Source organism: Symsagittifera roscoffensis, chromosome 5 (assembly GCF_963678635.1).
Source record: "Symsagittifera roscoffensis chromosome 5, txSymRosc1.1, whole genome shotgun sequence".
Lineage (NCBI taxonomy): Eukaryota > Metazoa > Xenacoelomorpha > Acoela > Convolutidae > Symsagittifera > Symsagittifera roscoffensis.
In genome coordinates, this window is record NC_087066.1 from 10,571,551 (window position 1) to 10,589,494 (window position 17,944).

Below are 17,944 nucleotides of genomic sequence, written 5' to 3' on the forward strand. Positions count from 1 at the left end.
AGAAATTGCAAAATCGTCAGTAAACAAACCGCTCTTCCCGAATTGTTTAATCTTCGAATTATAGAATCACAATATAATTCAGATCCACAACTACAAGCCATTATCGAATTAATTAAAAGTAAAGACCCTCAGTTACACTCAAAAATTGCAGCGATGAGTAAGTACTATGCACAGTATACTCAGGACTTTTACGTAAGAGACGGATGCCTATGGATGGACGAGAGGCTAGTGATCCCTAACACCTTGCAAGCGGCGATAAACAATAGGCTACATTATTATCACCACGGGAAATTAAGTATGTATGACGCGGCCAAAGACATCTGGTACCCGTACATGTTCCGTAACTTAGCAACTATCGCCGGGAATTTCCAGGAATGCACGTTAGCTAGTAAGAACTTGAAAAATATGTGTTCGAAAGATGATATAGGGAAAATAACTGAGCCAAAAGAACCGAATGAATCGGCACAACTGGATTTTTGGGGGCCCATTAACTACTTGAAGGAGTCTAAAAGTATGTTTTGATGGCGGTGGATCGGCTATGGTCTGTAATTTGAACCAATTGGATAAAATTTTTAAATTTCTAAAAGCATACTTTATTGCCTATGGAATTCCGCGCCAAAATCGAGTTGATCAAGGAACAAACTTCATGTCTAAGGAGGTTAGGGCATTTTGTCATGAACAGGGAATTGAAATTCGCATCTCGCCAGTAAACGATCATAGGGCAACAGGATGTGTCGAACGCACGATTAGCAGCATCAAGAACTCAGTACTTACGTATGCGCGGGAGGATAAACCGGAACCCTTGGATCGGATGGTCGAAAGAGCCCTCGGAGCTTTAGGATTTGTTAAAAACGCCACCCTCAACATAACACCGTTCGAAGCGCACCACGGCCGGGAAGCTAACACGGTTCTCAGAAATTTGACTAAAAAGCCTACTTTACGGAATCTAAATTGGGAAAATGTAAGACGATCAAAAACTGCATGTTTAGTTGAACGAGACCCAATCGCCCAAGCAATGCCGGAGCATATGGACACCAACTGGGGAATCCGATCGGACACTGAGTACGACCAGATAAACAGGCGAAGGCCACTGAAATTGGCCGAGGACCAAGCTGCTAACCAGGATGATGAGCCTGGAATTGTGCGAGCACCAAGTGACCCAGTCGGAATACCACCGGCAGAGGATGCAGAGGACCGGGGAGCGGAATATGAATAGGTATAGACCATTAAATTCCAATATAGTTAATCAAAGTGAGCATACTATTGAAATGAGTAATAGTGCTGTGCTTAGAAAATCGGGAGTAGCACTAAAGAAGGCAAAGGTTCTGAAAAAACGGGCGCCGGGAAAAATCGCGGCACCACCAACGCCATGGGACTTAAAACGGAAGTTACTAATGAGTAGTAGCCAACCAAGTAGCTCAAAAGGCGCCAGGGGAACTTTCCATAGCACCGTGGGAAAGAAATCACGATTCCAAAATTCCGTGGGAAAGAATCGGACGCGGAGGACCATTTACCGCTAATTACAACAAAGCAAGCCAAACCGACAAGTGGGGGAGCAAACGCTGGTGAAGAGGGACAAGGAACGTCTAGTGGGGGAGAGGACTAAGTACAAACTGAAACTATAACGATTTGACCCAGTAACTACGAGACAGCGACGTATTACACAATGGCACGCGAACAGGAAATCGAAGCGAACCGAAGGAAGGAAGATACAACAGGAGACGAAACGCGAGGCGGAACAAATTCCAGCAACCGGGGAGAAGAAGCGGGGTCGGAAACAACGACTTGTTTCCTACTCAAGTGAAGATTCGGCTAGTTCATTGGACGAAACTAGTTCTAGACGGTCGGGAAGAAAACGAACCGCAGTGACTAAGATGGGGGCAGTCATGATCGATAACATCCAAAAGACGGATAAGTCAGGAGCAAAATGAAAAAAAAATATGAAAAGAAGTATGAGTAACAAACCTATATAAACAAACTTACAAAACTATTAACATATGGAGGTCCAGGGAGAGGGCATGCTGTGAAACGGCAAAAACTCAAAAGTTTGTGTTTTAAATGTTGTTGTAGTTGATTGACAAAACTTGTTATTAACCCTATTGATTACTGATAACATCGATGCATTGGATACATTAATTAGAGTCATGAATTTTTACAAGGAGGGAAATGTCATAGTATCTAAATTTAGTTCATGTTCCATTTCTAGTTGTGCTACTTAATTCATTTATCTGTCTGGCGCTAACTGGTATTTAACCTTCGGAGTTTGTCTGTCACCTTCGGATGACAGCTATTTTATTGTCTCCGACCAACTTTCTAACATACGGTTACTTATCTCACTGGATTAATTTAACACATCGAAACCGTATTTTCACAGCTGTTTTAGAGAAAAAATCAGTATTTGCCATTCCTCATTCAAGCTTTGATCAGCGTCCCTTTATTCGCGCTCAGGATTGGTATATCAATGAACCAGCGCTGAAATCACGATTTTGAAAAAACTCTTGCATCAGAATGAAATTTTTGGAATCACCCTTGAATTAATTACGAATCAGCGCTGACTTTTAGTTATTTCAGAATGCAGAGAAACATGAATTTTCAACCCGCTAATTGAAAAATCTTCCTTGGGATTTTTTTGTTACATATACTAAAAATACGCCATCGTTACTTGCTGTAAAGGAAAAAGTGGTTACAAACACACTATTAAGACTGCTAGTATATCAGCAAAACCGTGAATGTTCCGATTGTCCCTTAATTCAGATCGAACAATTTTTGGGAAAAGAAAGTATTGAAAACCTACAAACTTTTGACAAAATCGAAAAATGAAACTTGAGTCGTACAAAACTCATACGAACGCTTAGCTAGCCTCAATTCAGTTTGGAACGATTTTGTTGCGCGGGATAATTAGCCACGCATAAACAATTCGCGTTACGCTCTCATCATTATGAATGAACTGTTCAAAGTGCACATAATTTAGTCAAGAACATGGCCAATTGGCAATTTTCATACCCCCAGATTTTCACAAAATAATATTGGAGGTAAGATATCTTTTTAAAATCGAACTCAGCAAGTCGATATCTTCAATGAGGTATAAAAAAATTCTGTTGAAAACTGTTAGTTCGATCGGCGAAAACTGACTGAATAAAAAATTTTCCGATTTCTTTGAAAGTTGAAACAATAACTATCATTATCAGCAGCTAAAGCGCGCAAAAGAACCTGAACTCCCAAATCAATTTTGAAAACGTTTTATTGCCTATTTGTTACGGAACCGAAGATGAGAATCATTCAATTTAAAAAAATCTTTTGCGGCAGTAATATCGTTCACTGCTCAATGAGTTAATACCAATAGAATGCTGATTGAGGAAAAAACATTGCAGCTAGATCAACACGGAAGAACTTATTCAAAGAATTATTTTAAGCAAAAACAAGAAATTGCGTTAAATTTGAGATACTAATGTTTATTGTTCCGACTTTAGCAACGAAAGTATCATTTTATTTGTGCTCGGGTGTTTTTTTGTTCAGAGAAGCTTCGACTATTTAACTGGCCATTTTTGACGGAATTTTTATATCATTTAAAATGTATTGTTGTATTGAGCTTAAATTTTAAAAAATATATATATTTTACCTGTGATCATTTTTCGTAAAGTTAGGGGGGGGGTTAACGCGCGTTATGGGCTTTTAACGCGCTTTTAACGCCTAAGCGGTTATTCAAACCATCTTAGAAATTGTTCCAAATTAGTTGAAATGATTTGCCATTATTTATTTGTTACTAGGAGTGAAATTGATTCTATTTAAACAAAGTTCGTTTTGGGCTTTAAAAAGGTGAAAAAAACTTTTTTTGACAATTTTGAAAATTTAAAGCCGCTATCAAAATACGGCCCACAGATAGTTGAAAAGAGTCAATGTAAGCAAATAAACAGGAAAAAAAGTATATCGAATTGTTCTTTAAACACTTGAATTTCCGAGTTTTAAAGAAAAAAAAACAAGATTGTCCGAAAAGCCTTTGATTTTGAATAAAAAATTAGAAAACTGATTCAATGGACAAATTTTTATTTCCTCTGGTAAGTTTGACAAAACTCCAGTGTCAAAATAAAAAGTCGATCGAATTTTTTGGCATTAAATGTTTGCTATTCGATAGTGGATTTTGCCTTTCTTTCAACCAAGAAAGTAAGTGCATTTAAGAAAAAATCGCTTAATTTTTTGCCAATTTTTCCCAAACCAAAGATGAGAAATACTCAATTTGTAAAGATCTTTTGCGACATTGATATCTTTCACTGCTGAATGTGTTAACAGCAATAGAGCATTCAATGAGGAAATAAACATTGCTGCTAGATCAACACGGAAGAACTTATACAAAGGTTTGAATTACACAAAAGCTAAAATTTGCAATAAATTTCAGATACTATTGTTTATATTACACTTGCCATTTCTCGGGCTGATATATCTTATAAAATGGTCTCTGAGCAAAAGATTAATTGTTTTCTCAAAAAAATAAAGCAGTATTTTGAACCTTACGCAATTTATCAGGACTATGTCATTCAAACAAAAATTAAATTTTGATTCTATTTATACAAAACCCATTTTGGGCTTTAAAAACGTGAAAAAGTTTCATTTTGGCAATTTTGATATTTTATTGCCGCCATCAAAACATGGCCAACAAACAGTTGGAAAAGAGTGTAAAACAAAGAAACAGAAAAAATCTATTGACAGTGTTTTTAAAAAACTTGAACTTTCTAGTTTAGAAGAAAAAAGATTGACCAAAAACCTATTGTTTTTGATTAAAAACTAGAAAACTGAATCAATGGGTATTTTTTAATTTCCTCAGGTAAGTCTGAAAAGACTTCAATGTCAAAATTAGAAGACCAATTTTTTTGGGTTTTTTTTCCGACTTTCGAAGAAAATGGAAAATTTATGCTCGATGTGATCCTTTTTATTCAGTCAAGGTTCGCCGATTGAAAAAATAGTTTTCAAAAAAGTTTTTTGTTATATAACTTTTTGAATATATCGACTTTCTGGGTTGAAATTTGAAAAGATGTTTCTCCTCCGATTATTTTTTTGTAGAGCTCGGGGGGGTTTGAAAATTGCCATATCGGCCATCCCGCACTCAGTAAAAAGAGAAGTTAATAGATTATAATGGATTTTTGATGTCAGTCTCCGTAAATTTCAAAAAGAATTCATTATAATTGATTAAAACTGGATTAGTTTTTTTTACTGTTTTTCGAAACAATAAAAATCATTATATTCGATCATAATCGATTAGTTTTTGAATTTTTTTTTTGACGATTTTTTTGAATTATAATTTATAATAATAAATTAAAATCCATTAATAATGAACAAACGTCATCGCTTCAATTCGTTTTATTTTTGTTTTGTTTTACGTGCTTTCCAGTTGGTTACCGAACTAAGAGAAACTGCCATTTTGTACATTTAACTTAATTTTAAATTAAATTTGATTTTTGCTGTGTTTTCATGCAGAATATGTAAATTATAATCCATTATAAAAGTTTTTTTTTGTGAGATTTTATTTTGATAGAAAAAAGGATTATAACCTATTATAATAGATTATAACAAATTATAAGAGGTTTCTGAAAAATTATAATCAATTATAGTTGATTATAATAGTTCAAAATATCACCAAAAATGTTATCGTTACAATTGATTATAAATCGTTTGAAGTTCTAAAATTGGCGCCTTCAATTAATTAGAACTTTGCTAACAATTGAGCTATTCGGTCGTATTAATTTCGTATGGCTCAAATTTTCACACTTTGATATTGTCCAAAATTTATCGGTTTTCAATACAAACTCCAAACAAAACTGCTCAAATCAGGCTGAAGCCCTGAATTTTCCGATTGCCTTTAAAGGTTTATGGAGCAGTAATAATAGCACTCAAAAATTAAATGAAATAAAACAAAATGAAAGTTTTTTTTCTAAAATTTGAAATTTTTAATGAAACTCATCACCCCACACGCTATATAAAGTACAAAAATATAGATTTCGTTCCTTGTAATAAATCAACTGGGCAAATAGGCTTCGTCAACCAATTTGGAACGATTTCTAAGACGGATTTAATCTCCGCTTTCGCGTTAATAGCGCGAAATATATCCAGCGTTAATTTTTCCAAATTGGCCAAAATGGCAATCGTTTAACACCCGTAACATTACAAAAAATAATCACAGATGAAATATCTTTTCAAATTTGAGCTCAGGACAGCAATACCTTTCGAATGATATAAAAAATTTTGTCAAAAATGGCTAGTTAAAAAGTCGAAATATGTCTGAAGAAAAAAAAAACCACCCCGAGCATAAAAATTCCGTTACTTTCGTGTCGAAAATCGGAACAAACACTACTCTCTGTGAATGATAGAAGAGTCGGGACATTCAGGGTTTTGCCTTGATATACGAGCAGTCTTGTTTATTTTTGCTATTTGATAGTGGACTTTCTCTTCCTTTCAACAAAGGAAGTAAGTGAATTTAAGAAAAAATCAACAAAACAACCATGAAAAATCAGTTTTGGGCGTGAATATTTTTTTGGCTTTCCCAGAGAAAAAAAACACGACTTTCACAAAAATCTGCATCGCATTTATCGACTCTCGAAAAACGTTAGTCATTCAGTTTCAATTTAAAAAATCTTTTTGAATATTTTTTAACTAAATATTTTAATTTTTTTCAACATAGCATCAATACTTACACCAAAAATAAGACAGAGCTGGACTAGAGTTTCCGTCAACCAATTGCCAAAAAAATTTCTTTTCAAAGGGTTGTGTGTATTCTAAACTCCCAAGCGGAAAAATTCTATTTTAAAAAGTCATTTTTGAAAAATCATTTTTTGTGAGTTTCATGCAGCTCCAGATTGACCATTCTAAAATAGTCACCTACTTTAAATAGCTTCATAAGTTTTTGAAGACATTTTGCTACCTAATTTACACTTTTATTTGAAAAGTCATTCCTTGCTGCTAGTAAAAGAGGCTAGCGTTTTGTAACAAATGTTTAAAGTCGACTTAAAATCAGAACACAATCAACTCAGAACCAAAAACTTCAAAAGTTTCACTCAGACTCAAGGAAACAAAGGTTTTTAAAATCTTGAGCAGGATAAAAATGGTATGTATAAAACAAATGATTCAAATGGATTTACTACAGGTTGTGGTTAACAACCTGCAGGTTGTGGTTAACAACTAAGTATTAGTTTTTTTCTTTTAATCCTAAGAGTTATTTTGAAATAATTACTCTTAGTTATGCATACTAAACTGTTATCTTTTTCAGGTCAATTAAGCAAGTCATGTAGCATGGAGTGTATGGTTAAAAGGTTTCATATATGTTTGATACAAAATCTCAAAATTTCCATCAGACGATTTATACCAAGGGAAAAGAGAACCTCTGTTGTGTCCGGGTTAAGTTATACATGTACAATACTTGCAACGAGCACGGATCATGGTTGACGGATCATGGTTGACTTTCGGTTGAGAGGCGCCCGCATTTAAGAAAAAAGATAACAAATCGATTTTAATGGATTTTCGTGGTCTATAATGTTGTAAATATAATCGATCCCATGTTACGTGCAGACAACAAAATTGGACTAAAAAGGGATTTGAATCCGTTTTTTTTCGCCATAACAAAATGCATTATAATTCATTTTGAATCCATTATTATGGATTTTATAATAAGTAGGAAATCACAAGTGAGTGATGCGCAAACTTTGCAAAGCGAGTGCACGTCCTAATCCATTTCTTAACCTAAACTCAAATTGCAAAAAGGTTCCGTTCAGCCCCCCCCCCCTCCAACGTTTGCCCTTTTGCTCCCCTTCAATCCCCCTAACGTTTGCCCCTTTGCTCCCCTCCCCCACTGAACCCCCCACCTGAACCCACAACCCTCCCCCCCCCCCCCCCCACCTGAACCCACGTCCCCGCACCTGAACCCACAAAAATAACAAAGTTAGGTAGAAAAAAATTCAATTGAACAACAAGTAATCAACGTAACCAACTTTAATTTAAAACGTAGAAAAGACCATGTGCGTTGAAATTCGCATCTCGGTAAAGTGAAAAAAAAATTGATTATAATTTAATTTCATTGTCAGTGTCCACAAAAGTGAAAATAAATTGATTATAATGGATGAAAAAAGGATTTTGTTGCCTCGAAAAACAGTAATATTATAATCGATTTTTAATTGATTATAATCGATTTGTTTTCATGGAACTCCAATGCGGGCAGAGACCCAACCACTTTAAACCACTTTACCACCGCTCCCCAGTACCTTAATCAGATCACTACTTGTTGCTATAGGGTCGATGGTGAAGTGGTTATGTCTCTACATTCAAAAAAAAGTCAGATGTTCCTGGCTCGCCATGATTCGTGCTCGTTTTTTCGTTAATTGAGGCTGAGACAACATTACCCAGCCAAGAAAAATAGTCAAAAAAGCTGGATGCAATTCTTTAATATGGGCACAACGGCAGTTCTCTGTGAAGAACTAAACAGCTCGTATGTTGTTGCTTCCCCTAGTTCCTTTGTGGATAATTCGAATTCGTCCTTATACATTGGGATGGGGAAGGGGGGAATAACGAAAGAAGGATCTATTTCTCTTACTTTGAATGAGAATGCCATCTTGACAATGAATGGGAAGGAGATGCAGGCGAGGATCCTCTTCTCATTCAGAGTGTGTTCCACCTGCTTCAGTCTGACCACCTTCTGCTTGTCCAGCACCTTCACTGCGTAGTACTTCTCCTCCTTGGCCGGAGTGTAGCGGGAGAGGAGGACTCGGCCGAAGGAGCCAGTGCCCAGGGTCCGTTTGATCTCAAAGTCAGACAACTTCACTGAGCTCTGCAGACAAAAAAGATATTTTTTTTGGCAATCGAAGGCTCTTTTCTAGTTTCCCACCCCCACAGAAAATTTAAAATTAGGCTGCTCAAAAATTGTTCACATGACATTTTGTAAGAAATGTGGTAAAAATTTGTTCACTTTTGTTCACGCTGACACATTTTAATGCAGTTTATATTGAGGAAAGTCAACTTAAATTGATTTCCATATATTAAATTTTAGAAAAAATCAAAAAGTGGGGGGAACTGGAAAATAGCCTAATCGAAAAATAAACACGCAAAAATATTGAGAAAAAACAATCAAAACAAACCTAGCTTTATCTGATACTAAATACTTTCGTAGTTTGTGTTTTGCATTTATGATAAGTTCTATGAAAGTTGATTGCATTTATCTAAAATGGTTTATAAAATTTACCTTTGGGTTCCGTTCCCACTTCTTGTTGAAGTCGTCTTTGGCCCTGGACAAAAACTGCTGGACTGAAAAATGAAGTAGTTTCAGGCAATCAAAATTTCTAAGCTCGCCACGATTTAATTGTTTGTCAGTACAGGTTTCAAAGGAACTTGTCGACTATCCCCTCTGCCATTTGCAAAAGTAGAAAAATTCGTTACAAGGTACAAAAGTAAAAATATAGTCAATTGTTCATCCATTTGTTAATAAGGGGGATTCGTTATAAGGTACCATAGGGATGAACATACTTAACAAGAATAATACCAATTTACTGTTTAATCGAATCGCAAAGCTTTATTGAAATATTAGCTCCTTTTCGATCTTCTTTGCTTTTGATTTTCAGATTTATATAACCTTTTTCAAAACTATCCCGCACTGGGCCTCCATGGATCATAAAAGACAATACTGTCATTATATTACAAATCTATTATAATTATATTAAAATGAATTATCACACTTATATTTTTATGTCATTTCAATCCATTATAATAGATTATAAATCAATAGAAATGAAATTTAATCATTATATTTTTTATATTAACTTAACCCATTAAAATTGATCATGATCAAATATATTGGATTTTTCTGAGAAATGGATTCAAATGGATTTTGAGTCAAGAAACTTAAAATTTGTTTATGTTAATTTTCTTGATGGACTCGGATGTTAAAAAAGTTACAGCAGGAAAAATTCTTGGACCCTCAAGAAACCTGTTGCTGATGCTACGAATATGTTTCCGCCTCAAGAAACCTGTTGCTTGGACCCTCAAGAAACCTGTTGCTGATGCTAATAGTATTTGTGGAAAATGGGCTTTCCCGAAGTTGCCATGAATGGTAACCGCCACAATGCTTTTAGCACTGTGGATCCTATGATGTAATCTTAGAAAGGGTTCATACCCGGTGATTTTAAAAAGCTCGGATTCAGAAGATGGGTTGCTATGCAACTTGTTACCCTCAAAGAAGAGTGCTTCTTGGTAAAACTAACTCTCATTCATGGTCATTTATGACTATGAGTATACTGAGGACAGCAGGAAACATTCTTGGATCCTCAAGAAACCTGTTGCTGATGCTACGAATAAGTCAAAATTGCCAAAAAAAGTTTTTTTGGGACACTTTCGATACGTTAGTGTGGCACATCCTAGAGTGGTGCAGTCCTTTGTGGTGGGGTCCGCAGTAATCGGATCTACCCCGGTGTATCCTGGGGGTTTGGTCTGAGCTTTTGGGCTGTCGGGTGGGCATTTGTACTTCCTATTATCAGCGCGATGTATTGGATCACGAGCTTCCAATATGTCACTGACGATTCACCAAACGAGGCCATTTCTGCAAACGTCACACGCCGCATTGCCCAGTGCTCAAAGACGTAAGTGCGAACCTTGGGGAGCCTTGCTTCGGCAAACGCAAGCCTTGGGGGTCACTCGACATTTTGTATTGCGCATGACCTGTCTGGATACGGCCTTGAAAGCCACCAGTTAAGTGCCAATAGTAGTTTCTCAGATTTTCGGATAGAGGCGACTTTTGGTACAACTTTCTGTGTTGGTGGAGACCAGAAACGGGGAACTGTGTTCTACAGAATCCCCTGATGATGAGAAAGCTATTTGTGGAAAATTGTCTTTCCCGAAGTAGCCAAAAGTGGTAATCGTCACGATGCTTTTAGCACTGTGGATCCTATGATGTAATCTTAGAAAGGGTTCATACCCGGTGATTTTAAAAAGCTCGGATTCAGAAGATGGGTAGCTATGCAACTTGTTACCCTCAAAGAAGAGTGCTTCTTGGTAAAACTAACTCTCATTCATGGTCATTTATGACTATGAGTATGCTGAGGACAGCAGGAAACATTTTTGGATCCTCAAGAAACCTGTTACTGATGCTACGAATCAGTCAAAATTGCCAAAAAAAAGTTTTTTGGGACACTTTCGATACGTTAGTGTGGCACATCCTAGAGTGGTGCAGTCCTTTGTGGTGGGGTCCGCAGTAATCGGATCTACCCCGGTGTATCCTGGGGGTTTGGTCTGAGCTTTTGGGCTGTCGGGTGGGCATTTGTACTTCCTATTATCTGCGCGATGTATTGGATCACGTGCTTCCAATATGTCACCGACGATTCATCAAACGAGGCCATTTCTGCAAACGTCACACGCCGCATTGCCCAGTGCTCAAAGACGTAAGTGCGAACCTTGGGGAGCCTTGCTTCGGCAAACGCAAGCCTTGGGGGTCACTCGACATTTTGTATTGCGCATGACCTGTCTGGATACGGCCTTGAAAGCCACCAGTTAAGTGCCAATAGTAGTTTCTCAGATTTTCGGATAGAGGCGACTTTTGGTACAACTTTCTGTGTTGGTGGAGACCAGAAACGAGGAACTGTGTTCTACAGAATCCCCTGATGATGAGAAAGCTATTTGTGGAAAATGGTCTTTCCCGAAGTAGCCAAAAGTGGTAATCGTCACAATGCTTTTAGCACTGTGGATCCTATGATGTAATCTTAGAAAGGGTTCAAACCCGGTGATTTTAGAAAGCTCGGATTCAGAAGATGGGTAGCTATGCAACTTGTTACCCTCAAAGAAGAGTGCTTCTTGGTAAAACTAACTCTCATTCATGGTCATTTATGGCTATGAGTATACTGAGGACAGCAGGAAACATTCTTGGATCCTCAAGAAACCTGTTGCTGATGCTACGAATGAGTCAAAATTGCCAAAAAAAAGATTTTTGGGACACTTTCGATACGTTAGTGTGGCACATCCTAGAGTGGCGCAGTCCTTTGTGGTGGGGTCCGCAGTAATGGGATCTACCCCGTTGTATCCTGGGGGTTTGGTCTGAGCTTTTGGGCTGTCGGGTGGGCATTTGTACTTCCTATTATCTGCGCGATGTATTGGATCACGTGCTTCCAATATGTCACCGACGATTCATCAAACGAGGCCATTTCTGCAAATGTCACACGCCGCATTGCCCAGTGCTCAAAGACGTAAGTGCGAACCTTGGGGAGCCTTGCTTCGGCAAACGCAAGCCTTGGGGATCACTCGACATTTTGTATTGCGCATGCCCTGTCTGGATACGGCCTTGAAAGCCACCAGTTAAGTGCCATTAGTAGTCTCTCAGATATTCGGATAGAGGCGACTTTTGGTACAACTTTCTGTGTTGGTGGAGACCAGAAACGGGGAACTGTGTTCTACAGAATCCCCTGATGATGAGAAAGCTATTTGTGGAAATTGGTCTTTCCCGAAGTAGCCAAAAGTGGTAATCGTCACAATGCTTTTAGCACTATGGATCCTATGATGTAATCTTAGGAAGGGTTTATACCCGGTGATTTTAAAAAGCTCGGATTTGTAAGGTGGGTAGCTATGCAACTTGTTACCCTCAAAGAATAGTGCTTCTTGGTAAAACTAACCCTCATTGATGGTCATTTATGACTATGAGTATACTGAGGACAGCAGGAAAAATTCTTGGATCCTCAAGAAACCTGTTGCTGATGCTACGAAGATGTCAAAATTGCCGAAAAAAGGTTTGCTTTTTTGGGAAAATTTTGAAAATCACCTATTTGCATGTGTGTTATCTCAAAACTTATCAAATTTTTTAGGAATAAAAAGCCACCGAGAACGCTGTTTCCTTAAGTTAGCGTAAACTTTAGCAATCTTGACAAGGCGGAAACTAAATAGTTTTTATAATGAACTTAACAAAAAAATATTCAAGGTCTATGAGCCTCTTCCACAGATGGAGTTAGACATCAAGCGCGAAGCGCATTAAAAGGGATACAATACATCCTCCACGAACTATTCGGTTTTGGTTCTCATTTCAGATAGTGCTGGAAACAAAAAGTATATGCCCAGTAACAATATCTCTGACCTTGATACAATTCTTAACCCTATGAAAATGAATAGACTGCTCACGTAAAAATCAAGTGACCTTACTGGCACGAGTCGGTCGCAAGAAGATGGAAAACGATTTGAAGTTTTCGGGAAAAATTCTCCAGCAAACATGCGTCACTTTTGGCATAACTCAAGACATAAAAACGGTAGTCCTGAAAATAGTAGCAAATGAGTTGAGATATGTATCAAACATGAACTGAAACTTTGCTTTAACCCTGTGGAATAAACTATCCGTAAAAAGAAAAACTACTGCACTACTATCGAACTAATGAATGAACAAACCAATTGATGAGCAAATGAATTTACCTGAATTTACCTCATTTGCTCAACTTTTGGTTTGTTCATTTTTTAGTTCAATAAGAGTACAGTAGCTTTTGTTTTTACGGATAGTTTATTCTACAGGGTTAAATCAAAGTTTCAGTTCATGTTTGATACATATCTCAGCTCATTTGCTACTTTTTTCATGACTACCGTTTTTATGTCTTGATTTTGCCAATAGTGACGCTTGTTTGCTGGAGAAACTTTCCCGAAAACTTCAAATCGTTCATCATCATCTTGCGACCGCCTCGTGCCAGTAAAGTCAATTGAATTATACGTGGGCAGTCTGTTCATTTTAAAGGTTTAAGAACTGTCTCAAGGTCAGAGATACTGTTACAGGGCCTATTTTTTTTGCTTCCAGCTCTATCTGAAGTGAGAACTGAAACCAAACCTTTCATGGAGGAAGTAATGTATCCCTTCTAAACCACTTCGCGCTTGATGTCTAACTCCATCTGTGGAAGAAGATCATTGTGAATTTCATTATGAAAACCAATTAGTTTTCAAGATTGCTAACTAAAGCTTACGATAACTTAAGGAAACAGCGTTCTCGGTAGCTTGTTTCACCTGTAAAACATGATAAGTTTGGAGAAAACACCCATGCAAATAGATGATTTTCAAATGTTTCTCAAAAAAAACTAAAAATTGTTTGGCAACTTTGACTTATTCGTAGCATCAACAACAGGGTTCTTGAGGTTCCAAGAATCTCTACTGCAGTAACTTTCTTGATACCTGAGTCTTTCAAGAAAATTAACAACAAAGATATTTCACCAGATATTTCAATAAAAAATAATTTCCCTTCAATCTTCAAAATCTTACCTTTCAGAACGTCGTTTCAAGCTCAATGATATTTTTCAAAATCTAGTTTTGAAAGTGAAATATCAAGCAAAAAAGAACTTTCCCCCACCACCTCACACAAACATGATTTTTATGGTGTAACGAGTGATTTTACAATGTTTGTTATCAATAAATTTGTCATAGGCTGGCTCTTTTTCCTTCCCCCCCCCTGCAAATTTTTCAATTTGAAATTACTGTTTACTTTGTCCGATTGTCATGAAAATTGACATGCAGACTAATTAGGCCATCACAAACATATTTAGTCGTCGGCTCTTTTTTCTTCCCCCCACCTCACATAAGCGTCAATTTTTTATGGTGTAACGAGGGGTTTTACAAGGCTAATTATGACGACCAAAAATGTTTGTCATGGCCTAATTAGTTCGCTTACCAATTTTTGTAGCATTCGGATAAAGTGAACAAAAAAACTTCCCTAGTAAAATTTTGCAGGGGGGGAAGTAAAAAGAGCCTAGTCTTCATAAATTACCTTCTAAAATGTTAATGCTACATAGCATTAAAGTATGAAAGTATAGTATAAAGCCAGTATAGTTGCTTAGCAATATCAGCTATATCGCTCAGCGTATACATAGTGCGTTCCGGGGAGTTCGGCGTGGGTTCGATTCTCACCTAAGTCGTTTTATTTGAGAATCCTATTTGAGCCGAACCTGACAGAACATAAAATGCTAATATTTTAATCGTTTCAAAATTGGTTTGCAATTGAGTTTCTGTTAATTAAACTGCGTGAACTAAGTATGAACTCATTGTGAAAAAACACATAAATCACACAAATCAAGGCATGAACAAGCCCACTTTTTAACTTGATACGTGTAATGTTGTTGCTAATTCCGTGCAATAAAAAATTACTAAAATTCGCCGTTTATTGATTCTCTTGAGTTAAACCGATTCTGTTTCCTGTTTTTATAAGTTATAAAAAATTTATAAAAAAGGCCAGAATATTTTGGTGCCGCGACTCGGGAACATAGAAGTTTTTAATTCCGCCAGTTCGATTGATGAAGTCTCATTTTACCTCTCAAGAATTTCAACTGCATTGATGTCTATCTTCCCGTTCGGAAGTTTAGAATGTACCAAAGTTATATTGAACTGAATGTATTTCCTGCTGAAAATTTTCAATCCGCAATGAATCTGATTCTGCAGCATGTATTCGACATATGCCAGTTCAGTTCAAGAGTTCGTCAATAAATACAACGCCTCTAATCCAGTGCCTGACTTTAGAACAAGCTTACTAGCAGCAGATACGACGTAACGATCTTCTAAATCTAGAACCGCCCTGCACAATTTTGTGCAACCTCAATTTCCAAATCAAGAAGCCCAACACAATTTTGTGTGACCTCAAGTCAAAAACAGGGAAACCACCACTAGTCAAAAACAAAGCCGACAACCCAGATGCCGACATCACACAAGGCGGAAAGTGTTTTTTTTGTGGAATCTTCGTGTACTTTTGGACTCAGGCCCGGTGAACTACCTGCAAAAAACTTGTAAGATCAAACCTGTGCTTTCAACTAACTTTTAGACTCTAATTTGTGCTAGTTTCTTAACCAAAAAAAAGTGCTACTTTTTTGATTATCAGTGCTATAAAATTACAAACGATGTTGTTAATTGCAAACCGATTAAGACCGTTCTAGATACCTAATCATAGTTCATACCCAGTACCCTATTACCCCAGAATAGTCTCGAACCCAAAAAATTTTGTGAAAAAAAAATCCAGAAAATTTTACAAAAAATTTCCGCAAAAAAAATGAATAAACAAAAATTTTCAAAAAAAAAAATTTCTCGAAAAAAAGGTTATTCCAACTTTTCCCAAACTTTTCACTGAAAAAAAAACAAATTTTTTTGCCCGAATTTAGAGCAAAATTGCAAAAAACCGTTTTCGTCTTGCCCGTTCAACCGTTTCAACCGTCAATCGTGTCGAGCAAGTTTTTTGAGTGAATCCCTACCTCGGTTTCCTCCAGTGGTGTGATAAAATTTAAAAATTTGCTCGGCTCGCCCCGTTTTCGGCCGCATAACGCCGCGACCGTTACTACTACCGTTTCGCCGTAACGTCGTTGAGTTTAACCGATAAACCGTACGCGTTAACTTAAATAGTACTGAATCGAAAACCTTACAAAACCCTCAGCTAAGGGTTCTTAAAGTTCTTATCGTGATAATTTTTTTTTCATTTCTATGTGACGACTTTACATCAACAGACTCTTTAAATTGATTGCCATTAAAACAACCGTATCGCTTATCACTCTCAATGGTGTTCATCAGTGCTGCGAGTTCTCTCCATCACTTCGTAAATACATTACCATTAACTCTACAAAAACGCCTCGACGACACTTTTAAAGCAGTTCCAGGTTTAAGCTTTAATTTGAATGCAAATAACCGGCAAAAGACTGTTCAATATCTTTTAAGCAATTACTCAAAATGTATGATAGAGAAAATTTTTATAATTTGGCACGATGTTATAAATATTTCAATGAGCAAGCATAGATCAAACAACGATAACCCACTTACACCAGAAAGTCTGATTAAAATAATAGAAGAGTATAAAAACAAAATATCAGCCATTATTTACGTACACCGTCAAAATAACACTAATATTTATGGACGTTTGGTTGAAACAGGAATATTAACAATTATTGTGACCAAACATTTAATATGAAAAAGGAAAGCTAGCAATAAAGAACTAATTCGTAAGCTTAAATTAATTCATCCTCCGGCGTTTTTAGAAATAAAAAATTTGAGAATCATTCGACGTTATTTCCCCAATCTGTCCAAACTTATCAATAAAGTTAAAAATCGTCGACCAAGTTCAAGGAAAAGAAAAGCAGATAAGCAAAAGATTTCACAAATGACAACAGTCGAAGAATATTTAACATTTGTTAGGCATTATAAATCTGGATTTTTTTTTCATTAGTTAAATTCATCTTTATTTTCAATCTTGTAGTTTGTTGTCCTTCTGTTCCGTAGGCAACAAGATTTGTAGGGGTCTTGCGAGGATCCTCTCGTTCGGTATAGGACGCGGCTACTTGAATTGACTCTAGTTTGATTCCGTCAACCGATACTATTTTTTTTGCTCTTATTTAAAAACAAATATTTCAAAATGGAGCTTGATCTCGGCCAGAAGCTAAACAAAACTTATCTTGCCAGGAAAGAGTTGGAAACAAATTTTTTCGATTACCATGCCAAAATTACGGAATATATAAGTGCGAATGATAGACCAGCTAAAATTGAAACGTACATATAAAAATCTAGCATTTGCTTATAAAAAATTATAGAGAAAAATGATGAGCTTAAATCTTTGTCTATGCACAGCAACAACGCTGCTGAAACAATAAATCAACTTGAGTTTTACCTAGGATCTACCACTGCAAAACATGACGATGTATTAGGTCTAGCTAAAAATTACTTTTAAATTAAACATCAAGAGGACCAGGTAGCAACTGCACGAACCCCAACGCCAAGCGAATCCGTCCGTTCCAAGAAACCACTTTCACAGCGTTCTAAGATTGCATCAATGACTTCGAGTGAGCGTCGAAGAGAGGCAGCCCTTGCAAAAATTAGACGCGAGGAAGTTGAACGCCAAGTAGAGGCTAAGCTTTGTTTGAAAAAAGCAAGAGATCCAGATTCAGTCGATGAAGGGTCAACTTGATCTTGATGTGGTTGTAGAGGAAAGCCGTCAAAAGCTAGC

The 17,944-nt window shown here is 36.8% G+C and overlaps 1 protein-coding gene across 1 annotated transcript in view; it reads right to left on the reverse strand.

Annotated features, from left to right (window-relative positions):
• Nucleotides 1–17,944, reverse strand: part of LOC134845499 (cAMP-dependent protein kinase catalytic subunit beta-like) — a 57,395-nt gene that overhangs the window by 28,685 nt on the left and 10,766 nt on the right. The window contains exons 2-3 of the mRNA XM_063862403.1: nucleotides 9,218–9,279; nucleotides 8,573–8,806 (exon numbers count right to left, since the gene is read on the reverse strand). Of these exons, the coding sequence (XP_063718473.1) occupies nucleotides 8,573–8,806; nucleotides 9,218–9,279 (296 nt within the window). The remainder of the gene's footprint in view (nucleotides 1–8,572; nucleotides 8,807–9,217; nucleotides 9,280–17,944) is intronic.